Genomic DNA, 20,695 nt, shown 5'->3' on the forward strand with positions numbered 1-20,695 from the left:
AAACAAAAGGCTAAATCTCAATATATCATGCAAACAATTTCACTGGCACGTTTCTAAGTGTCACTGCTCCATTGAATCAGTCGCTTCTCAAAGTGAAGCAAGGCACGCCAGAGTCAATTAAACATGCAAGCCCAAAATATATTTTTTCGCTGAAAAGTAGATAATAAGGGACTGAAAAGCCATAGGCATGCGTGGGTTCATTCACTTTAGCAAAATTAATGATATCCAAATGTTCTCCATGTTATACAAGCTACAGCCTAAGCATTAATTGTTCTCCATTGTGCATTGTTTTTATTTTTTCAACTGTTCTTTCGAATGGGTCACCCTGTGGCACTTGTATCCAGATGATGTCATCATCATTTTCCTAGTCATCAGGATGCCAAGCACTTTGGTCGATAGACGACTGACAGTGCTGATATAGCCGTTGTTTGAAATGGTACTTTGTCTCCATCTTGCGGTGGAAAACCGTAGTTTCTGCGATGGCACCGTATCACCGTTGTGGGTTAAAGAAAACCGTACTGATTACGGCAAAACCGTAGTACTTGGCAGGTATGTAGTTCCAAGACGAATGATCGTTGTCAAACGGAACTGAAGCATAGTCATTGGGAGAAGACACACTATGAAAGCCCGAAAGATACTGAAGCAGTTTTCAGCTGCATACTTTTCAGTTTTGCTCCAAATTGTTTAAGTCACATTTTTGCAGATGTTGTATCCATTCAAATGGGTGATTACAAAGTTGAGCACATACTACTCGAAGAAAACGCGAATGAGGACTGCGTCATGTAAAATGTGAGCCATATATTTCTACACGCCAGCACCATGGTAACCATACTCTTGAGATCAGTGACAGGTGGCAACACACACATCTTTTTGTCATGTTGTCATCTGTGGTGATGGACTGCATTCACTTGACATTGTTCCTCAAGGATTAAAAGAAAATTGAGGGACCTTAAATTGACACACATGATACAGAAAGAGGCAGCAGAGCGGCGCAGTGGATTGCGCGTGTGTTCTGAGGTCATGAGATCGAACCTCCTGTGAGTTTGCATGTTCTCCCCATGCTTGCATGGATTCCCTCTGGGCACTCCGGTTTCCTCCCACATTCCAAAAACATGCATGTTAGGTTAATAAGCCGGTCCAAATTGTCCCCAGGTGTGAATGCGAATTGTCTTGTGTGCCCTGCGACTCGCTGGCAGCCAGTTCAGGGTGCCCCCTGCCAACTGCCCGAAGATGGCTGGAATGGGCTCCAGCAACCCCCGCAACTCTACTGAAGATAAGCGGTGCAGAAAATGGATGGATGTAGACAGAAAGAAAAAAGTAGCATTTTTGATTGTGTTTAAATCACATTTGAAAATTGAGGACTTGATTTGTGGGTGAACACATTAAAATATCCGTATGTTGTAAATACTAAATCAAAACCCCTTCTGGGAACCTTCGCTTTTTGCACCTATTATGCATTATATCAATAATGTCGTTAAAAACACAAACTAATTTCACGTGAAGGACGTCATAAAGATTTCCAGACGTCACCGTGGTGTTTTTTTATTTAGAATGCATGCGTTGCTGTAATAGAGCAGCTCACGGTTTTTCTGCGTGCAGCCACAAGAAAAGAATAAGCTGCATCATATTTACAACTGCAGTGATGAAAATGTAGCTTGTTTTCTTTCCTTTTATTGCCTTTTGGTGGCGAGCAGGCCAAAAACAAAACTCGTAAAAAAAGACTTACTGTGCAGACTCCGGTGGGGTAGTGCTCTTTCACGTATGCACTGAGAGCGCTGTCGCAAGTATCTCTCCAATTTTTAAGCAAAATGTCGCCATCGTATGACTGCACGTCGCTCACTTCTTTCCGAAGGTGATCGAAGAGGAAGGTCAAGTTGTTGCGAGGGTCCAGGAAGCGACCCTTGCCCAGGTCACCGTGCTCTGTAATCAGGACCTGGAGATAAAAAGTGGGGTGCATTATTATTATTATTATTATAATACAGTGGTACCCCTACAAGCAAATTCAATTGGTTCCAGCAGTGACGTTGTTATAATGAAACCGTTGAAAATCAGAACACGTTTTTCTATTGAAATGAATTGACCAATTCTGTTATCGATTTTTGTCAACCAAAATGTTCAGGCCTAATGGATTGATAAAGGGCTAGTTGTAGTCTCTGCAACACTCCCTTTTGGACACATGTTTACCAGAGCTAAGTAATTTTACTGTGGACAAAAACATACAAATGAAAATACTTGGACGTTGTGTGTGTTATTTTTAAATTTATTTTAAATAAAGCCTGCAGTTGACAAAGGTTATTGGTATTGGTTGCAAAAAGCAAGATTTTATCAGTTGTCAGTCAAAAAAAGCAACAATAATCGTGTATCTATTATTGGCATATTCAGAGAAGAAAAATTGGCAATGCAGTTATTGAAGAAAAAAAAAAATAAAGTACTGGTGACATACCGGTTCATCAAAGCCGTCCAGTCTGGCAGGAGTGAACTGATCCATGTTATACTGGGCAAAAGATCTGGATAAATATATAAAAATACAATTAGAATCGCCATCATGGCACTGTATGAGTGAACAGTACTTACTCCGATCCTTCCTCCCTGAGGAGCGTATCATTGTCAAGAAGAAGCCGCACATCTATAAAGACAAAAAAATAATGCTTGCTGGTAAATATACAAGACCGATCTTAAGGGATATTTTCGAAATTATGAAATCATTACAAAGTAGTGCTGTATCGGGTACATCGGGGATGAACAAAGTATCTATCTATCTATCTATCTAAATCCCGGGCTATTATGTTGTTTACAGATATTTTTTTTCCGGCCGTTATCAGTACGATAATCAACATGCATCCCTAACATTGTTCACACACAAACATTGTCAGTTTCAAACATTTTTAATATAATTTTTAATTAATGGTTGAAGTGATCAGTAGCTTATTAGAGTTTCTGCTTTTTTAAGTTAGCCTTAAGTGAGAATTTTGCAACGTAAAACCTGATTTCACTGCTTGTTGGGGTGATCGCGGTTTCTTGTATTTGTTATATAATTTTGGTTATTTCTGTGGCTAATGAATGACTGACTTACTTAAAACCTATACCTAAAATTGAGCTGTCCTACCATTAAAGACCTCGTTGAACTCTCCTGGGGGGGCACGGGTCACAAAGTTGGCTGCAATGCGAACCTATTCGAACAAAAATAGATACACAGTGTGACATTATCTTTAAGGTGAACTGCAGAATTAAAAACAAACATCACATGAAATCCACTTTAAATTGGTCGAACATGAAGTCATGCACGCATTTTTTTATTTTATTTATTAAAAGCGTGCAATTAGGACAAAGCTGATTATGTGATATTGCAAATGCTTGTTTGAAATTGATTTCTTTATCGAAGTGACATTGTGTAACAGTTAAGTGTTTGTTGTGGCTTCGAATGGAGCTGAAGCAGTGTGTGTTCAAAGAAGACCCACTACAGATGCCCATACTATACAATTAAGCATAATTGTATAGCCTACTTCCATATTTTCTATAGTGAACAGCAACAGGACATGAAAACTTAAATTAATTCCCAACAGCAACTACAAAAGACCGAACCAGCTAGATAAACTTGGGTGAGGCTGAGAAGAGCCAGTAGCTGAAGTTGGTTAGAGATGGTGTAAGTCGCTAACATAAATGGCTACCTGGAGAAGCCAGTGTAATACAGTAATCCCTCGGTTATCGCGGTTAATGGGGACCAAAACCACCCGCGAAAAGTGAAAATCCGCCCCTTCAAAAATGCTTTAAAAAAATATATATTATTATTTTATTTATTTATTTATTTTTAGACCTGCGAAGCTCTGAACCCGCGAACGTGGAACCACAATTTAGCGGCGCCCCTCAAAAATGCTTACAAAAATTTTTAATTTTTTTTTCTCTTCTTTTTTTAAATTATTTTATTTTATTATTATTATTTTTTAGACCTGCAAAGCTCTGAACCCGCGAACGTTGAACCGAGAAGTAGCGATGTCCTACTGTATTGAATTTATCAACCATCAGGACCCTGAATCACTGAACTGAGCTTTATTTACAGCTAGCACTAAAAGCTATTGGAGAACAAAAGCATTCAGCCAAGTTGCTAATGTGAATGATTAAGAGAAGGATAACGTGGAAAGAATGTGGAAGATGACAAACGCTGGATGCCTGGAACACAGGACTCTCCATCAATAACAGTAGAGGCCAGCGGCCAGCCATAGCCCGCATCCAACTGGCCAACATTGAGTGGCTTGAGAAAGTGACAGGGGTAAAAATGGCCTTAATCACAAGACTTGCCGATGTTCGTTTTAATGGCCTTCTGTGGACGGTGAGTGACACGGAAGGACAAAGCAAGCTTTTTTTGCTCAAAACAGCTAACAACAACAGTGGCTAGCGGTGAGCTATAACCTGCTGCCAAGTGATGAATAGAATAGAATAGAATTGAATATATCTTTATTGTCATTGTTACAAAATGGGTTAACATATTGTGACAACGAAATTGTAGAACGTGAGTAATTAGAAAATGAAAATAATGTCAAAAATGATGCAGAAATCACAGAACTTAGTGACAGTCACTTGCATGACCAGCTTTGCAAACAAGTAGCTAACATGAGTGTTTAGAGAAAGAAACTAGGGTGAAAAAAAATCAAATATGCCTGGTTCACGGGACTCGGCGACCATCACGTGCAGGGTTAAGTCTTGTGCAGTAAGCTGTAAGTACTAAAAGCATCGCTAGGACAAGCTACCTTCGCAAATTGGTCATTTAGGCTTCTGTAATTGTGAGATGGCAGCCAAGCAAGTTAGCTTTTTCAAGTTATGTAAATCAACAACAAATGTCTAGACCAGTGTTTTTCAACCAGTGTGCTGGGGGCACATTAGTGTACTGTTTAATGTGCTGCAGGATATTACCCAATTTTATCCTTGCTTTCTTCCAGTGATCAGTTGGGTAATTGTAACATTCATTCATAGCAGTAGGTTACAGCAGATTAATAGAATTTCGTTTTATTTTTATGAACCAACTTTCAGTTGACGATGTAACAGAGAGAAATAGTTTTAATAACTTTTTTGTTTGACAAAGCTGTTTAAGATTGTACTTCAGAGGAAAACAAACCCGATGAAGCAAAAATGACCAACCAAACAATATAAAGATTTGTAATGATAAAGAAGTGCGGGTAACCAAAATTAATATCCTGTGTTAATTTCACATGCACAGTGACCATAAATCATAGAAACAACTTTATATTGTAAATTTAGGCAACATGACAATTTATGCTTTGATAATAACCATGAAAATGGTGCCGGAAATTCTGGTCTAGACCTCGGAGTTGCTTACAATGTGTTTATGGCACAGTGCACGTGTTTTATTTCAATTAAAAGTGTTTATATAAATAAATAAAGTATTTTACATCACTAAGGGTATTTTTCTAATGCACACTGTGGCTTCAATAAACTTCCTTGCAGGTGCTGACATTTCGGTGTTCGCAGTCACATTAGGAGTCTGCAAGCCACAAACGGGACTTTGATGGCCACGTAATAAAAGAAACAAGTAAGAAACCTAATTGTTGGGAGTTTGCAACCTTATTTGTTTCTTTGTCGGAAAACGAACGACTCAAAATGAAGACTTGAAGCAGTAAGTCATGTGAGGATATTTGAGATGCAACAGTATCCTTCTCACCCGAGAAAACCTTCGGGTTGGCTGACAAGGCTGAATAACAAAGACTAACACAACACATAAATGTTTAACATAATACTATTTCAATTCTCGCGTAATTTAACACGTAGATCTCAGACATAACCAAGAGAAATACATTCCGTTAGCTGGGCCATAAGCGTAATGTAGCTTAAGAAATGCTGTCAAAGTCGGCCCTGCACCACGGTTTTTTACATAATTTGACCAACGTTTGAACTTTACTTTTTTTAAAGATAAAGGCAAAGCATGATGGATAAAATAATTGGAAACAATTCAAACCTTTTCCACCTCTGACAAGGGCTCCTCAAAGTCGGCCATCTTTGCTCATTGTGACCCCACCTACTCGAATCGATTCATTCCGAAAAAAAGTGGCGTCTTGTGTCCCAGAAAAGAAAAAGAAAACAAACAATAAATTGAGCAGATTTAATTATGACTTAAAACTTATTGGTTGGTGATAGTGGTTTTCTACTCGGGAATATTATAGACTATTTTATTACTTTCGATTATTTATTGTGATATGAACTATTCAAAATAAAAGTTAGCGATTACAAATTCAGTACATTACGGTAAATTTTTAAGCGCATCTTATAACCACAGAAAATAAAAACATATATTGAACAATATACCGCATTTTAACATGTATTTAAGCAGCTATTAAAACAACTTAACACGTATATATTTTATTGTGAATGACATCAAAGGAACTCGTTTTGATAACGCCACTTTTTTAACACACTTTTTAATGTCTATTGTCTAGCCATGGCTTTAAAATGCAAACATTCTTAAAATTAAACTTTTACAATCATGAAGTCAAAAAAGTATGGTCGATTTTGTATCGCAAATTAGGGATGATAACATTTATGAATATATAAAGTAGTATACAATGAGACACTTGTTCGATAACCTTACTCATTCCTTCGGCGTGCTTTCAATGACTGTCACGATAAAGCCATAGTGTAACAGAGGAAAAGGCAATTCAAAACAAAACTTTGGTATCACGCAATGAACACAGTATTATCTATTTACAATTACAATTCAAGACTAATTTTTTAAATGTGTTAAAATATGCAGTACTTTTGTCACTTATTTCTGCCATTATTTTCAACACCATTTAGTTCAGGTTTGTTTTAATGTGAAAAACATTTGTGTAACTGCATCTGGTTCGCCAGTGAAATGTGACTATCATTGCCGAGTCATGCAGACATAGATGAAAAATCATTCAAAATAAAATGTTTAATTTAAAATTAAACAATGTTTGACCGAGTTTTAATCAGAAATTACAACTACATGATGTTATAAAGTATGGTGTGATTCCCAGAATTAAAACAGACTTTCATCATTATAACATTATTTAGTTTGAGAATATTGGGCTGTTATTTTGACAGAACCTCGAGCACTGGTATGTTATTGTGACTGAGATTAAAGGAACTTTTTTTTTGTGCCGCTGTTTCAGGAAGTATCAACGACGTCCAACCATGGTGTCACAGGTATAATTAATCATGTTTTCGTGACCATAACCTAGTAAATCTAGGTTTATAAATGTACAAGTATCGGTGGTGGTAGTTCTGCATTTGGTCAATGGACTTGATTTTTTAACTGTGTTCTACTTCCGTGTCTTAAACGAGGAGGGCTTTTTTCTACACAGTTCCGTTATATCTCCAGCAAAACTGTATTTACATAATGAACTTTTGAAACAAAATAGTAAAGTTATTACTACCTCTAAGTAACGTGTATATTACAAAGTAACATTTTATACATGTAAAGGCAAAATGAAACATTTGTTTACCTTCGGTGTTACGTGATTGAGCTAGTGGAGTGGAGTAGCGGGTGGATGCAGAAGGGAAGAGGAAACTGTAGATTAAACATAGATGTCCACTTGCAATGCCTGTGATGCCATTACACGACTTTTTTGCTATAATGACATACTTATTCTTAGTAAATGACCTGATTGTTAAACGGTTAGGGCCATTTTTCTTGTAAAGGTAACAATGTGTGTGCCCTTTTGGAACCTATGTTTCCATAATTATCACGTTTTTGTTTCTCCTTTCAGCATCTTTGCAAGTAATGGGACCCGTAGCTCATAAATTAAATTAAAAAAGAAAATCTCAAGCACATTACTGCTCTTTTCGAAGCTAACTTGAGAGAAAAGGGATCATTGTGATATTTAGTTTAGCCAATGGCATATCTGCATCTTCATTATGCCGTTACGTAAACCAATAGCAGACCAGCATTGTCTTTGATGTCGACCTATAGCAGACAGGCATCCTTGTTACGTAACTACACAAGCACAAACGCTGCAAAGTTTTTTTTTTTTTAATAAAAGTCCACTGGAAATGATTTGTGGGTCCAATGTCATATAGTGGGGAAAATGTTGTATGGGACAGAAAACCATCTTATTCCACACTGTAATGGAAAACGTATAGTATTTCTTGCAGCATTTTTTTACCAATTGCAGGCTTTTGATGCTAGACTTAGTGAGACCGGAGAAAAGTATGTTGTACAATACATTAGAAAATATATACTATGTACAAAATGTATAGTATAAATAATGGTACATGAGAGTAATCGAGACGAGAGAAAATCCAAGTCCCGAATATTTCCAGAAGATAGCACTAGGATGGCTCTAGCGCTTACTGCCAGCATCAGCTCGTCCCAGTTAGTGCGTTCATTTTCTATGTTTAATTACGTGTTTTAATGATCAGGAAAATGTGATTTATAGCTATTTAGTGTTAACTTGGATACTTTTGGCAGGCTGGGAAGAAATTAATTGGTTTTCAGTCATTTTGTATCGGTAAAATCTGCTCGACATTTTAACAATTCTAGATATGAAAATACTATTTTGACTGAAAGTGTCGTGTGCACAATCTTCTTATCTACTGGATCCAAAATAAACAGCACACATTTGCAAAAGCAGCAAGAGGAAGCGACGTTCATTCTGAACAAAATCAAGAAACAGCAGCTTAACCAATGAGAACACAACTCCAAGGCTAGTCCAGGAGGGAGCAAACTACAGCCAACGGACCTCGTTAGGCTTTGTAATTCGGTCCGTCAAACAGAAATGTTAAATATCACATGGTATTTATCCAAAACGGTTAAAAAAAAAAAAAACATACCCCCTTGGATTTGACGACACTGCCCTACGATATTTTCACTCTACAATGTGGAGTACGAGTTTTTTTTAGTCCCCTCTTTATGGCTTTTTCCTCACTATATAAAATCAACAATTTATTTTGCGTGCCCCAAAACGTACAAATTCAAACTGTATGACGATAACGTCTCTATGATGCCTCCCTGCTATTGGTCGAGGTCATGTTAAGTCAAGACCATAAAGTCATGAGCTGAATGGTTGAAGCTATCTAAGTTCACCTGCTGTCGCATGAAATACGCTTTTGTATCAGAAAATTACTGGTATTTGAGGGTTGTTTTTATGTGCAGTTACTTCAAAGAAATTGAAAAAAAAATCCATCCTACAAAATGGTGGTCTGCTATTAGTTTGCATCACAGCATCATGAAAATATGAATATCTTACTGGCTGAACTAGATAGATAGATAGATAGATACTTTATTAATCCCCGAAGGGAAATTCACACTACCTACCTCCCACAATGCCCTTTTCTTCATTCAGAAACTCGTGTGCTTCGTAAATACTGTGAATTAACGATACAACACTGTTCTTGTACTGAAATTATTAGCTATGGGTCTCAAGACTTGCAGTGATGCTAACGGGAGAAGCAAAAACATGATAATCATGGGAACAAAGCTTGTGAAAATAAAGAAATGACAAAAAGGCACCCATCGCTAAGTCACGTCACACCAGGAGATCTCACAACTCACTGTCATTGTACCCGAGTGAGACCTTGTCTAGAGAAGGGACTGCACAATACACAAAGAGGTAAGTATTAGTTTCAGGAGCGAGCAGCAGCAAGTCAACTGCAGGAGAGAGAGTGGGAAAGGTGAGAGGAGAGAGAGTGGGAAAGGTGAGATGGCACAACATTCATTTGGACAGGTAACTTAAAATTAGTTTTACCTGGTTATATCAGTATTATTTTCCCCCCATTTTATTAACACTCCACTTATTGAAACATGAATATTTTGTTTGTTTGTTTGTTTGTACATGATTCAATTGTTTGTTTGTTTGTACATGATTCAAATTGAATCTTTTCTTCCGGCGCCGTCACGAATGGCAGCCACTCCAGCAGCTCCCGTGTTATTTTCGATTGTTCTCGATTGTTCTCAGCTCAGGGATGCTGCTGGAAATGTGAATTTCCCTTCGGGGATGAACAAAGTATCTATCTATCTATCTATCTATCTACCAAACGTATAAAAAAGTCATTTTTCATCAGATATATTTACTGACTAAAAGCCGCATGTGCCCACATTGAAACATGAACGTGCGCCACCCCATGGACTTGGACTGCGGACTTTAATGATGACGCAGCAAGGCTTTAGGGCTAGGACCTTAGCTTGGCCTTTGGGCTGAGAGTAAGTGTCCCGGCTCCTAGGCTTTGTAGCGTATTGTGAACTGACCGATAACGGATAATGGATAATGAATAACGAAGATAGAACAATAACCCTTAAAAACCCCAAACCCCATGAGATATTTACAAAGAAAAACGGTATACAGAAAGAGTTTTCATAATATACTGTACCGTAACCCCTCTACGTTCCTGCGTCCCGCCGGTGGTCCGCCTGGCTATTGATAAACATACAAGTCTGTATAATGTCACTAGTCAAGTATTATTGGACATTTTTAACTCTTGGGATTGAAAATATGAGGACCATTTCAAAATATACTCATCATAAAGTTGGCGTAACTCACCAGTACGTCCCCTGGCTGTCTTCAACTTCTTTGAATGTCGGCGAAAATTGCTTAGTTACATCAAGGACAAGCCATAGAATCAAACAGTGTAAAATATTTACTCCAAAACGCCCAATAATGTGAACAGATGAATTAGAATTTGCCTTAAACATTTCTGCTTTGTTGGACGTTGCTTCTTGTAATCCGTTTGTTTCGCCACATTATTTCCATTTACAAATCCGCAGACTCTTAAAATTATTCCAAATATAGTAGTTAGTGCGTCCCTTCCGATTGACACCTTTTCCATGACGAGGGTCTGTTCATGCTAGTTTTAGTCATGTACAGGGCGCAAAGTTAGATTAAACTTGTGTCTTCCTCGACACATATATTCCATCTGTTTCACTCTTACCTTTAGTTTTCAAGCGCCCCTGGCGGCCGTTAGAAAACATGCATGAATTAGCTGCATCATTGCATAAGCCGCAGGATCGAAAGCTTGGGAATTTCTTTTACGGCTTATAGTCCGAATTTTACGGTATTTCTTTTTTGATTTAGAAATATACACTTAAAAGTAGTACTCACTACACACTATTTTGTTGTTTTTATGTTCTTATCTAGGTTACAGGGGTTTCAGAATACATAAGCTACAATTTACCGTATCTCCTGCTATACGACAACTTCATTTTGCGATCCCCACTTCTACTGTACTAAAAACAATGTTTTGATCTAGTGCCACTCTTGTCCCCAGCGTCCATTTGTGTGTCTTCTGCCACCTAATAATGATATATTATACTTAAATTTGTGTTGTTTTCCCGAAAAACTGCCAATTTTACATCCTTTTGAGTTGTTGTCCTGTGTGTTGTCAGGTAATAACCAACCCAGAAGAAATCTCCCGACTCTATCGACAGCTCAGCTTCTTCCCATCACTCACTAGGGCCGATGTGGGGCCCGTTATCACCTCTCAGTACGGAGGCAAATACAGCAACATCTACACAGGTGAAACAGTGAAAAAAAAAAAAAAGAGAAGCGCATCCCTCTTTACAGGTGCTAAAAATCCTTTAAAAAAATGTTCATTTTATTTTGTGTTGCCATGGTTTGGAAAGTGGGTGAAGTATTTGTAAATATAAAATGTAAATGGTCTGCATCTCTATAGCGCTTTTCAAGTCAATGAAGACCTCCCAAAGTACTTTATAATGTGCTTCACACTTTTCCCTTTTACACACTAATTGTTGTCATTTCCATATTTCTTGACAGTTTGACTTGATACATGTTATGACGAAAAATAAAACAAGTATGCTTAAAAATGATGTCGAAAACGCCTGCTCTTTCCTTGTGATTAATGACATCTGTCATTATGGCGTTGTCATGTAAAGCGTCACTGCCCCCTACTGGTTGCATCCAAGCAACTTTAAAGTCAAGCAAGATCACAAAACAATTTTAGCTTTTAACTCACTGTTTAGATTTAAATTCAAACAACACAGAATCCCTGAAAATGCAATATAGTTAAATATTAATACAAAATAACCCCAGTGGTACGATAAAAACTAAAATGAAAAAATTAACTATTTGCAATATTTCTTTTAACCAATTCATACACAGAGCCTCTAAAAACACGCAAAAAAATTATAAATAAAAATATGCAAAACAATTTATTATTTTTTTTAAATTGTTATTATTTTTTAGACCCGGTTAATGGGGACCAAAACCACCCACGAAAAGTGAAAATCTGCAAAGTAGCGACGCCCCTTCAAAAATGCTAAAAAAAAAAAAATATATTATTTTATTTTTTTGTAATTATTTTATTTTATTATTATTATTATTTTTTAGGCCCGCGAAGCTCTGAACCCGTAAACGTGGAACCACGAAGTAGCGACCCTTCAAAAATGCTTTTAAAAAATATATATATATTACTATTTTTTTTTTTTTTAATTATTTTATTTTATTATTATTATTTTTTAGGCCCACGAAGCTCTAAACCCGCGAACGTCGAACCGTGAAGTAGCGAGGTCCCACTGTATATATATATATATATATATATATATATATATATATATATATATATATATATATATATATCTCATCTCATCTCATTAGCTGCACCGCTTATCCTCAGTAGGGTCGCGGGGGTGCTGGAGCCCATCCCAGCAATCATCGGGCAGTGGGCAGGGGACACCCTGAACTGGTTGCCAGCCAATCGCAGGGCACACAGGGACGGACAACACGCTCGCTCATTCACACCTAGGGACAATTTGGACCGGCCAATCCACCTGAAATGCATGTCTTTGGAATGTGGGAGGAAACCGGAGTGCCCGGAGGAAACCCACGCAAGCACGGGGAGAACATACAAAGTCCGGTAGCTGGATTTGAACCCACACAGGAGGTTCCCAAGACCTTAGAACTGTGCCGCACACGTGCTAACCACTGTGCCGCCGTGCTGCCCCTGTATATATGTATATATATATATATATATATATATATATATATATATAATATATATATATATAATATATGCTGTGAAAGGATAGTGGGATTGTGGACGCGTTCTTAAGGATGGGCTGGGCACCCGTATGATGCGGCAGGGGTAAACCAGTGAAAGCGGTCGGGCCCTACTGTTGAACAAAAGAGTGTGTTGTGTCACCCTGACCTGAGTGACATGGCCGCTTTCTGGTGTCCCGTTTCGTCTGGAGCGACGAAAGTATGACCAATTTAGGTGCCGAAGTGCCTAACTTGTTTGGGTGTTTGGGCAATTGGGTTGGCCATGGTCCAAAATTTTTTGTGTGTGTTTTTTTGCTATTTTTTTTCCCTTTTATTTTCTTTGTTATTGTATGTGTTGTCTTGCTGTTGGTCACCCCTCTTGAGGGATATGACCAAGGTGTATATATATATATAATATATATATATATAGTGCAGCTGGGTTGTCAGCGCGCAGCCCAACAGGCGCAGAAGTCTAAGGTTCAAGTCCACCAACCGCGGCCTTCCTGTGTGGGGTTTGCATGTTCTCCCCGTGCCTGTGTCGGTTTCCTCCGGGCACTGTGGTTTGCTCCCACATTCCAAAAACGTGCATGTCAGGTTAATTGGCTGGTTTAAATTGTCCCTAGAATATGCGAGTTGTTGCCTGTGTGCTCTGCGACTGGCTGGCAACCAGTTCAGAGTATCCCCTGCCCACTGCTTGCTAGAATATAATAAAATAGAATTTACTTTTATTGTCATTCTTTGTAACCATGCACACAGAATGAAATGTCGATACACCTGACCCGTACAGATAAACTGTAGCGAGCCGATGCAGCCGCAGCCAAACAGGGCGCAGCCATTTTAGTCATTAGGTGACCAAACCCCCCAATTCCAACCCTTAATGCCAAGCGCCAAGCAGGGAGGCAATGAGTACCAATGTTGTAAGTCTTGTGAAAGGATAGTGGGATTGTGGACGCGTATATATACCAGTCTCGGAGCGGGCACCCTACCATCCAGGCTACCGAGCTGGTACTCCCGCCACCCTCGTAAGGCTAAGCGGTGCAGAAAATGAATGGATGGATATATACTGGACTGTCTCAGAAAATTAGAATATTGTGATAAAGTTCTTTATTTTCTGTAATGCAATTAAAAAAACAAAAATGTCATACATTCTGGATTCATTACACATCAACTGAACTATTTCAAGCCTTTTATTATTTTAATATTGCTGAATTTGGCCTACAGCTTAAGAAAACTCAAAAATCCTATCTCAAAATATTAGAATATCATGAAAAAGTATACAAGTAGGCTATTCAACTAATCACCTGAATCATCTAATTAACTCGAAACACCTTGCGAGGTTTCCTGAGCCTTAAAAACACTCAGCTTGGTTCAGTAAACTACATCACAAGTATGGGGAAGACTGCTGATCTGACTGCTGTCCAGAGGACCATCATTGATACCCTCCATCAGGAGGATAAGACACAAAAATACATTTCTCAAAGAGCAGGCTGTTCACAGAGTGCAGTTTCAAAGCATATCCACAAAAAGTCTGTTGGAAGGGAAAAATGTGGCCGGAAACACTGCACAACCAAGAGAGATGACCGCAGCCTTAACAAAATTGTGAAGAAGAGCCGCTTCCAGAATTTGGGGGAGCTTCAAAGACAGTGGACTGAAGGTGGAGTCCAGGTATCAAAAGCCACAGTTTACAGACGTGTCCGGGAAATAGCCGTATTCCCATGGTCAAGCCACTTCTGAACTCAAGACAACGGAAGAAGCGTCTGACTTGGGCTATGGAGAAGAAGCACTGGACAGTTGCAGAGTGGTCCAAAGTCCTCTTTTCAGACGAAAGCAAGTTTTGCATTTCATTTGGAAGTCAAGGCGCCAGAGTCTGGAGAAAGGCTGGAGAGGAGCAAAATCCAAGTTGCTTGAAATCCAGTGTGAAGTTCCCACAGTCAGCAATGGTTTGGGGAGCCATGTCAGCTGCTGGTGTTGGTCCACTGTGTTTCATCAAGTCCAGAGTAAATGCAACTGTGTACCAAGAGATTTTAGAGCACTACATGCTTCCATCTGCTGAAAAGCTCTATAGAGATGAGGATTTCATTTTCCAGCATGATCTGGCACCTGCCCACAGTGCCAAAACCACCAGTAACTTGTGCACTGACCATGGCATCACTGTCCTTGATTGGCCTGCTAATTCCCCTGACCTGAACCCCATCGAGAATTTGTGGGGTATAGTTAAGAAGAAGATGAAAGACACCAGACCTGCAAATGCAAATGAGCTGAAGGCCGCTATCGAAGCATCCTGGGCATCAATAACACCCCAGCAATGCCACAGGCTGATTGCCTCCATGCCACGCCGGATTGATGCAGTAATCCGTGCAAAATGATTCCCAACCAAGTACTGAGTGCATAAATGGACATTTTCAAATGTTTGATTTAGTTTTGCTGTTATAAAATTATTTTTTTACTTGGTCTGAGGAAGTATTCTGATATTTTGAGATAGGATTTTTGAGTTTTCTTAAGCTGTAGGCCAAATTCAGCAATATTAAAATAATAAAAGGCTTGAAATAGTTCAGTTGATGTGTAATGAATCCAGAATGTATGACATTTTTGTTTTTTTAATTGCATTACAGAAAATAAAGAACTTTATCACAATATTCTAATTTTCTGAGACAGTCCAGTATATGTATGTATGTGTGTATGTATGTATGTCTGGCTATTTTAAAATTGGTTGGATGATCTGAAACCTTTTTGAGTGATAAATATGCAAAGAACACTGAATTCAGAAATGGGGCAAATGCTTTTTTACTGTACTGTATGTGCTAGCAGCAAGATTGTCACTTTATTTTAGCGATCAAAGTAAAAAATAAATATGTAATTTTGATGGGTGCTGGAGTTTTTAAAATTTGCTTTGAAAATCCTAAAAAAAGGGCTTGAATTTGGCCATGTGAAAGGTGTACCAACCCTGTTGCTCACTCTAGAGATATTCTGCAGAATGGAGCCAGCGCAACCTGGAGAGGAACGAGAACGTCAAGTTCTGCAAACAATACATTGTGTTCCACGACGACAAGTCGGTGGTGTTCTCTGCGCCTTCAGGAAACTGCACCGAAGTCCAAGGAGTGTATGTATGGATTGCGCTTTTTTATTGCTGTATGCTTTTGTATAAAAACTTGCTTTTCTCCCCTGTCAGATTGCTTAGTAAAGATTCCCCATCTGGAGAAATGAAGGCTGTTGTCAGAAAAAGCACAGTAAAGGGGGAGGAGAACCAATTTATTGAGGTGTGTTTATTGTTTTCAATACATCATTGGCATACACTTGGGAAATTAAAACACTCTCCTGTTTTTTTAGGGGGCGTGAGGGTTATGTTTTAGAAAATGTTTGGGTCGGTTTGAATGTTGTTTTTCCTTCTTTTTGGATCATTTTTAATATAAATCAGTTTTAAACAATATATTTTTGCTCATTTTGAATTTTTTTTTCAGTTTTATGTATTTTTGTCCCTTTTTTCTCTCTTTAAAATTATTATTTTTGGTTATTTGAATCATCTTTTTCCTTTTTTCCTGTGTTAGGTTGCTAAGTAACAGTATTCCAAAACATTTTTTGTCTATTTTTAAAAGGTATTTTTGTTGTTTTTGAAAGGTAATTTTCTTAAATTGTTAAAAATACTTAGGTCCTTTTTTGGGGAATATTTTTTTTCAATTTTTTGAAAACATTATTTTTCAGTATTTTCTTTTCCCTTTCATGAAAATACACGTGTTAGTTTAAGGTAATTTTTTTTGCCTTTTTGAAATATTTTTGTCTTTTTAGAAAATAATTTAAAAAAAAAACATTTATTGTCTGATTTTTTTTTAAAGTTGAATTATTGTTTTCTTTGCTGATTTTTTTTCAAAATATTTTTGATCTGTTTATCAAAATTGTAGAAATTCAGCTTTTTCAAACTTTTTTTTTTCAGTTTTTTTAAATCGTTTTGTGTCTGTTTTTGAAAAAAAATGTTGTCTTCTCCAAAATACTTTTTTTCCCCCTCTTTCAAACTATTTTGTTTGATTGTTGAGGATTTTTTTTTAATTCAAAAAAATATTTTGTTAAAATATATTTCTGTTGTTACTTTTCAAAAAAAGTACTTTTTTGTTTTAATAAAATGAATTTTTTTCAGGAAAAAAAATATCCAGATTTTTTTTCTAAATATTTCTTTGTCTTTATTACCAGTATTCAATGTTTTTCAAATAATTATGTCTTTTAATAGATTTACAATACTGTTTTAAAAATATATTTATTCTTCTTTTACCCCGCAACCCTAGTGTGGATAAGCAGCACAGAGAATGAATGGATGGATATTTCTCTTTTATAAAAAAAAAATCTGTATTTTTACACCCATTAGGCGCACTGTTTTAAAGGGCGCTTATGGTTAGAATTATTTTTTTGTCAGCTCATATGGCGCACTGGCCTATTAGACGCGAGTCTCATTTGCCTTTAATACAGCAACAAGTGTGCATATAAAAAAAGCACACAAAGTAAAACAACAGAATAAAACAAAATTGTAAAATCAAAAACAAAAAAAAAACAGTTTGGGATTTACATTTTTACACAAAGCCCTCGAACTCTTCATCTTCTCGGACATGAATAGCTGCGCCAAAGCTTCATTTTCTGAGTCACTTTCCGTGCCGTGTGGTCCTTAGGAAATTCTGCCGGCTTTTGAAAACGATCGAACGACAATCCAAGTAGAAACGCCAGCCCAAGCGTCCACAATCCATTCGTAAATTGTAGCGTAACCCGCCCGGCGCCCACTCTGTGAAACTGTGTACCCCTTCAGTCATCCAGCGCTCCCACGTCTCACCTTTAGCGGTCGGTGATGTGCCGAGAATCGTCTCCCCGCCGAGAATTGGCTCCCCGCTGAGAATTGTCTCCCCGCCGAGAATTGTCCCCACTTGTGGAAGCTTGCACGGTATCTGTTTATTCAAGTCAAATACAATTTTTCATGTGTTACGCCTCGTTTGATGACAAGAAATCAGAAACGTTCTCCTGTTATATCTGTTGATCATTTGACAGTTCATTTCAGCGTGATAAGCTTTATGGTAGAGCCTATAACATTTTTAATTCCAGTCATATTGGGAATAAAATGCAAAATAAAGATGCTACTTGCTCAAATGCGCATTACCGTTTTATTGCATTCCCAACAAATAAGAGACGAAATGTTTTGTGACAGGGCGGCACGGCGGCTGGGTTTTTAGCGCGCAGCCCCACTGTGCAGAGGTTCAGGGTTCAAGTCCAGCTACCGCAGCCTCCCCGTGTGGAGTTTGCATGTTCTCCCCATGTCTGCGTGGGTTTCGTCCGGGCACTCCGGTTTCCTCCCACACTCTAAAAACATGCAAGTCAGGTTAATTGGCCGGTCCAAATTGTCCCTTGATGATAATAAGCGAGTGAGTTGTCTGTCTCCTTCTGCGCTGCGACTGACTGGCAACCAGTTCCGGGTGTCCCTTGCCCACTGCCCGAAGAGAGCTGGGATGGGTTCCAGCACCTCCGCAACCCTACTGAGGATAAGCGGCGCAGAAAATGGATGGATGTTTTGTGACATGTTCGCCATTGCATTCCTAAAAAGTGAGAAACCAAGTGGTTTTATGGTTTTGGTGACATAGTGCGAATTACGTGTACACGCTCCTGCTGGGGGGGGGCAGTTCTTAGCACAACACCGGTTGACACCGATGTCTAGCGGTTGAAGGTCCTTCGTCAGCTGCCAGATAATAGCAAGAACGGAGTTCATTTGCTTCATTGTTTTTTTACATCGGCCGTCAGATGGGCACCCATAGAGTCACAAATCAAGAGCGAAAGGGCGGCATGAAAAAAAAAACACCTGGTCTTATGACATAAACATCCCTCAGCCATCTCTGTGTGATAGGGCGCAACTCATATTTTAAATGGAATCAGTGACTTTGGTGTGCGCCTTATGGGTGTTAAAATAAGGTAGCTTTTCTAAATATGTTTTTCTGTTTTACCAAATATCTTGTCTGTCACAAAAAAACATCTGATTCCGTAATAATTTTCTGACTTATTTGTTCTTCAGATTTGGAATCAAAACACAGTGAAAAGCCTCAATCTCACATCTTTAAAGAAGCACGGGAAAGTTTATGAAGATGGTGAGTTAATTAAAGAGACAGTGTGCATATTTAGTGCCTCTAGTGGTACCAAAAACTTTCATTCAGTAAGAAAATACATTGATTTGAATTCTAGGCAAAAATACCTGAACTATCATGCCAATGTTGATTTTTATAAACAATCATAGGTCGATAAATTGGTATTTCTTTTACCTAGGTAATCCCTACCCAGAAGTCGCCGCCATGTCCGTCTCGGAACTTGCTTGTTGGCATTAGATAATACAATGCTATTTAGTAGTCAAATATTACGCATGGGGGCTTTAAAAAAAGTGATATTTCTCAGACTTTGCAGTTAATTTTCAAATAACCTTGCTTTGTATTTTTTTTTTTTTTTTTTTCAGTACAGTTTGGTTGCTTAGTCTGGTCCCAGTCTGAGACACACCTGCTGTATGTGGCTGAGAAAAAGAGACCCGATGCACAGTCTTTTTTCCAGGTCTTTATATATCTGTTTATCCTAATGGGGCTTGTCGGAGGAAACTTAGAAACACGTCTCTAGGATATGATCCTGTTTTGTGTTTTTTTATTTCAGACTGAGCCTTCAGCGTCGGTGGAAGAGAACGAGACTTTAAAATCAGAAAAAATCGAAGTTGTCAAAGTAAGCTCCACAACGCACTTCTTAAACATTTTTCTTTTATCGTTAGTGTTATGTAGTTAATGCTAAAGACGCTCAACAATTATTCAGTCGAAGGGAAAAAATAGACCACTTAATTAGTCGGATTAGAAATTATAAAGTACAGCTGTGGTGGAAACATCCACTGCACGACAATCCTTTGTTAAACAGGTTTGTATTATAAAGTTTATGGCCAGCTCTGGCTACAAAATAGACACACAACTCAGATCAAGAAAGAAGTGGAACAATGACGACTAAATAAACGAAGAAGTTATGAATGACTGAAATAATTATACGGTTATAAAACGATGATAATAGATTGGCAGTGACACATTTCAATTAATCGGTTATTGTTACCAGTAGGAAATAAAGCATTTATCCTTCAACCCTAGCAAATGCATTTTTTTTTATTAGGGGGACCAGTTTGTCTTTTATGAGGACTGGGGAGAGTCGCTGGTTAACAAAAGTGTCCCGGTCCTCTGCGTTGTTGACATTGAGGGAAACAATGTTTCTGTGTTAGAAGGAGTGCCTGAGGACATCTCACCTGGACAGGTCGGTACAATATTCATTTTTTGTTTTTCTTTTGTATAAACTGACTGTTTGGCTTTGCTACCAATCCATATGGTAATTTTACATTCGAGGTTTAGTACTTTTTTCAGGTGGACACTAATCTGCACAATAATTGTAATCTTAAAGCAATTCTATCATAATCCAGTATAACAGGAAAAGCGTGAAAATAAAAAAACAATGGATATGTCAGAAAAATTACTTAAACTGAATAAATGCATGAAAGAAAGATAACGCAGGGAATGTTGAAACATAAACTAGCTCACCCAGAACACAACAAAAGAGTAAGAAGGGAACATTTGCACATAGATAGAACACGTTCATTTCCACACAAACCAACTCTAACATAAGAAAACATGAAAGTAAGACAACCCCAAAAAACATTCCCACATGTAGACAGAACAACAAACTACTATGATGATGAAACCATGAAC

At 38.0% G+C, this 20,695-nt stretch overlaps 2 protein-coding genes across 3 annotated transcripts in view; one reads left to right on the top strand and one right to left on the bottom strand.

The window, feature by feature from the left end:
• capza1b (capping actin protein of muscle Z-line subunit alpha 1b) overlaps positions 1-6,293 on the bottom strand; it is a 10,523-nt gene extending 4,230 nt beyond the window's left edge. The window contains exons 1-5 of the mRNA XM_088332902.1: positions 5,969-6,293; positions 3,107-3,170; positions 2,575-2,626; positions 2,444-2,507; positions 1,727-1,933 (exon numbers count right to left, since the gene is read on the bottom strand). Of these exons, the coding sequence (XP_088189028.1) occupies positions 1,727-1,933; positions 2,444-2,507; positions 2,575-2,626; positions 3,107-3,170; positions 5,969-6,007 (426 nt within the window). The 5' untranslated portion in view covers positions 6,008-6,293. The remainder of the gene's footprint in view (positions 1-1,726; positions 1,934-2,443; positions 2,508-2,574; positions 2,627-3,106; positions 3,171-5,968) is intronic.
• The window catches only part of LOC148370386 (acylamino-acid-releasing enzyme-like), a 35,292-nt gene continuing 20,079 nt past the window's right edge, over positions 5,483-20,695 (top strand). The window contains exons 1-9 of one of the 2 annotated variants that reach the window (XM_088332899.1): positions 5,483-5,545; positions 7,143-7,176; positions 11,351-11,480; positions 15,920-16,059; positions 16,129-16,216; positions 18,994-19,066; positions 19,426-19,517; positions 19,614-19,679; positions 20,109-20,246. In XM_088332899.1, the coding sequence (XP_088189025.1) occupies positions 11,424-11,480; positions 15,920-16,059; positions 16,129-16,216; positions 18,994-19,066; positions 19,426-19,517; positions 19,614-19,679; positions 20,109-20,246 (654 nt within the window). In that variant the 5' untranslated portion in view covers positions 5,483-5,545; positions 7,143-7,176; positions 11,351-11,423. The remainder of the gene's footprint in view (positions 5,546-7,142; positions 7,177-11,350; positions 11,481-15,919; positions 16,060-16,128; positions 16,217-18,993; positions 19,067-19,425; positions 19,518-19,613; positions 19,680-20,108; positions 20,247-20,695) is intronic. The other variant, XM_088332898.1, reaches the window with a different exon arrangement.

The sequence above is a fragment of the Urocampus carinirostris genome, chromosome 3 (assembly GCF_059441175.1).
Source record: "Urocampus carinirostris isolate Australia breed hairy pipefish chromosome 3, RoL_Ucar_1.0, whole genome shotgun sequence".
NCBI lineage: Eukaryota > Metazoa > Chordata > Actinopteri > Syngnathiformes > Syngnathidae > Urocampus > Urocampus carinirostris.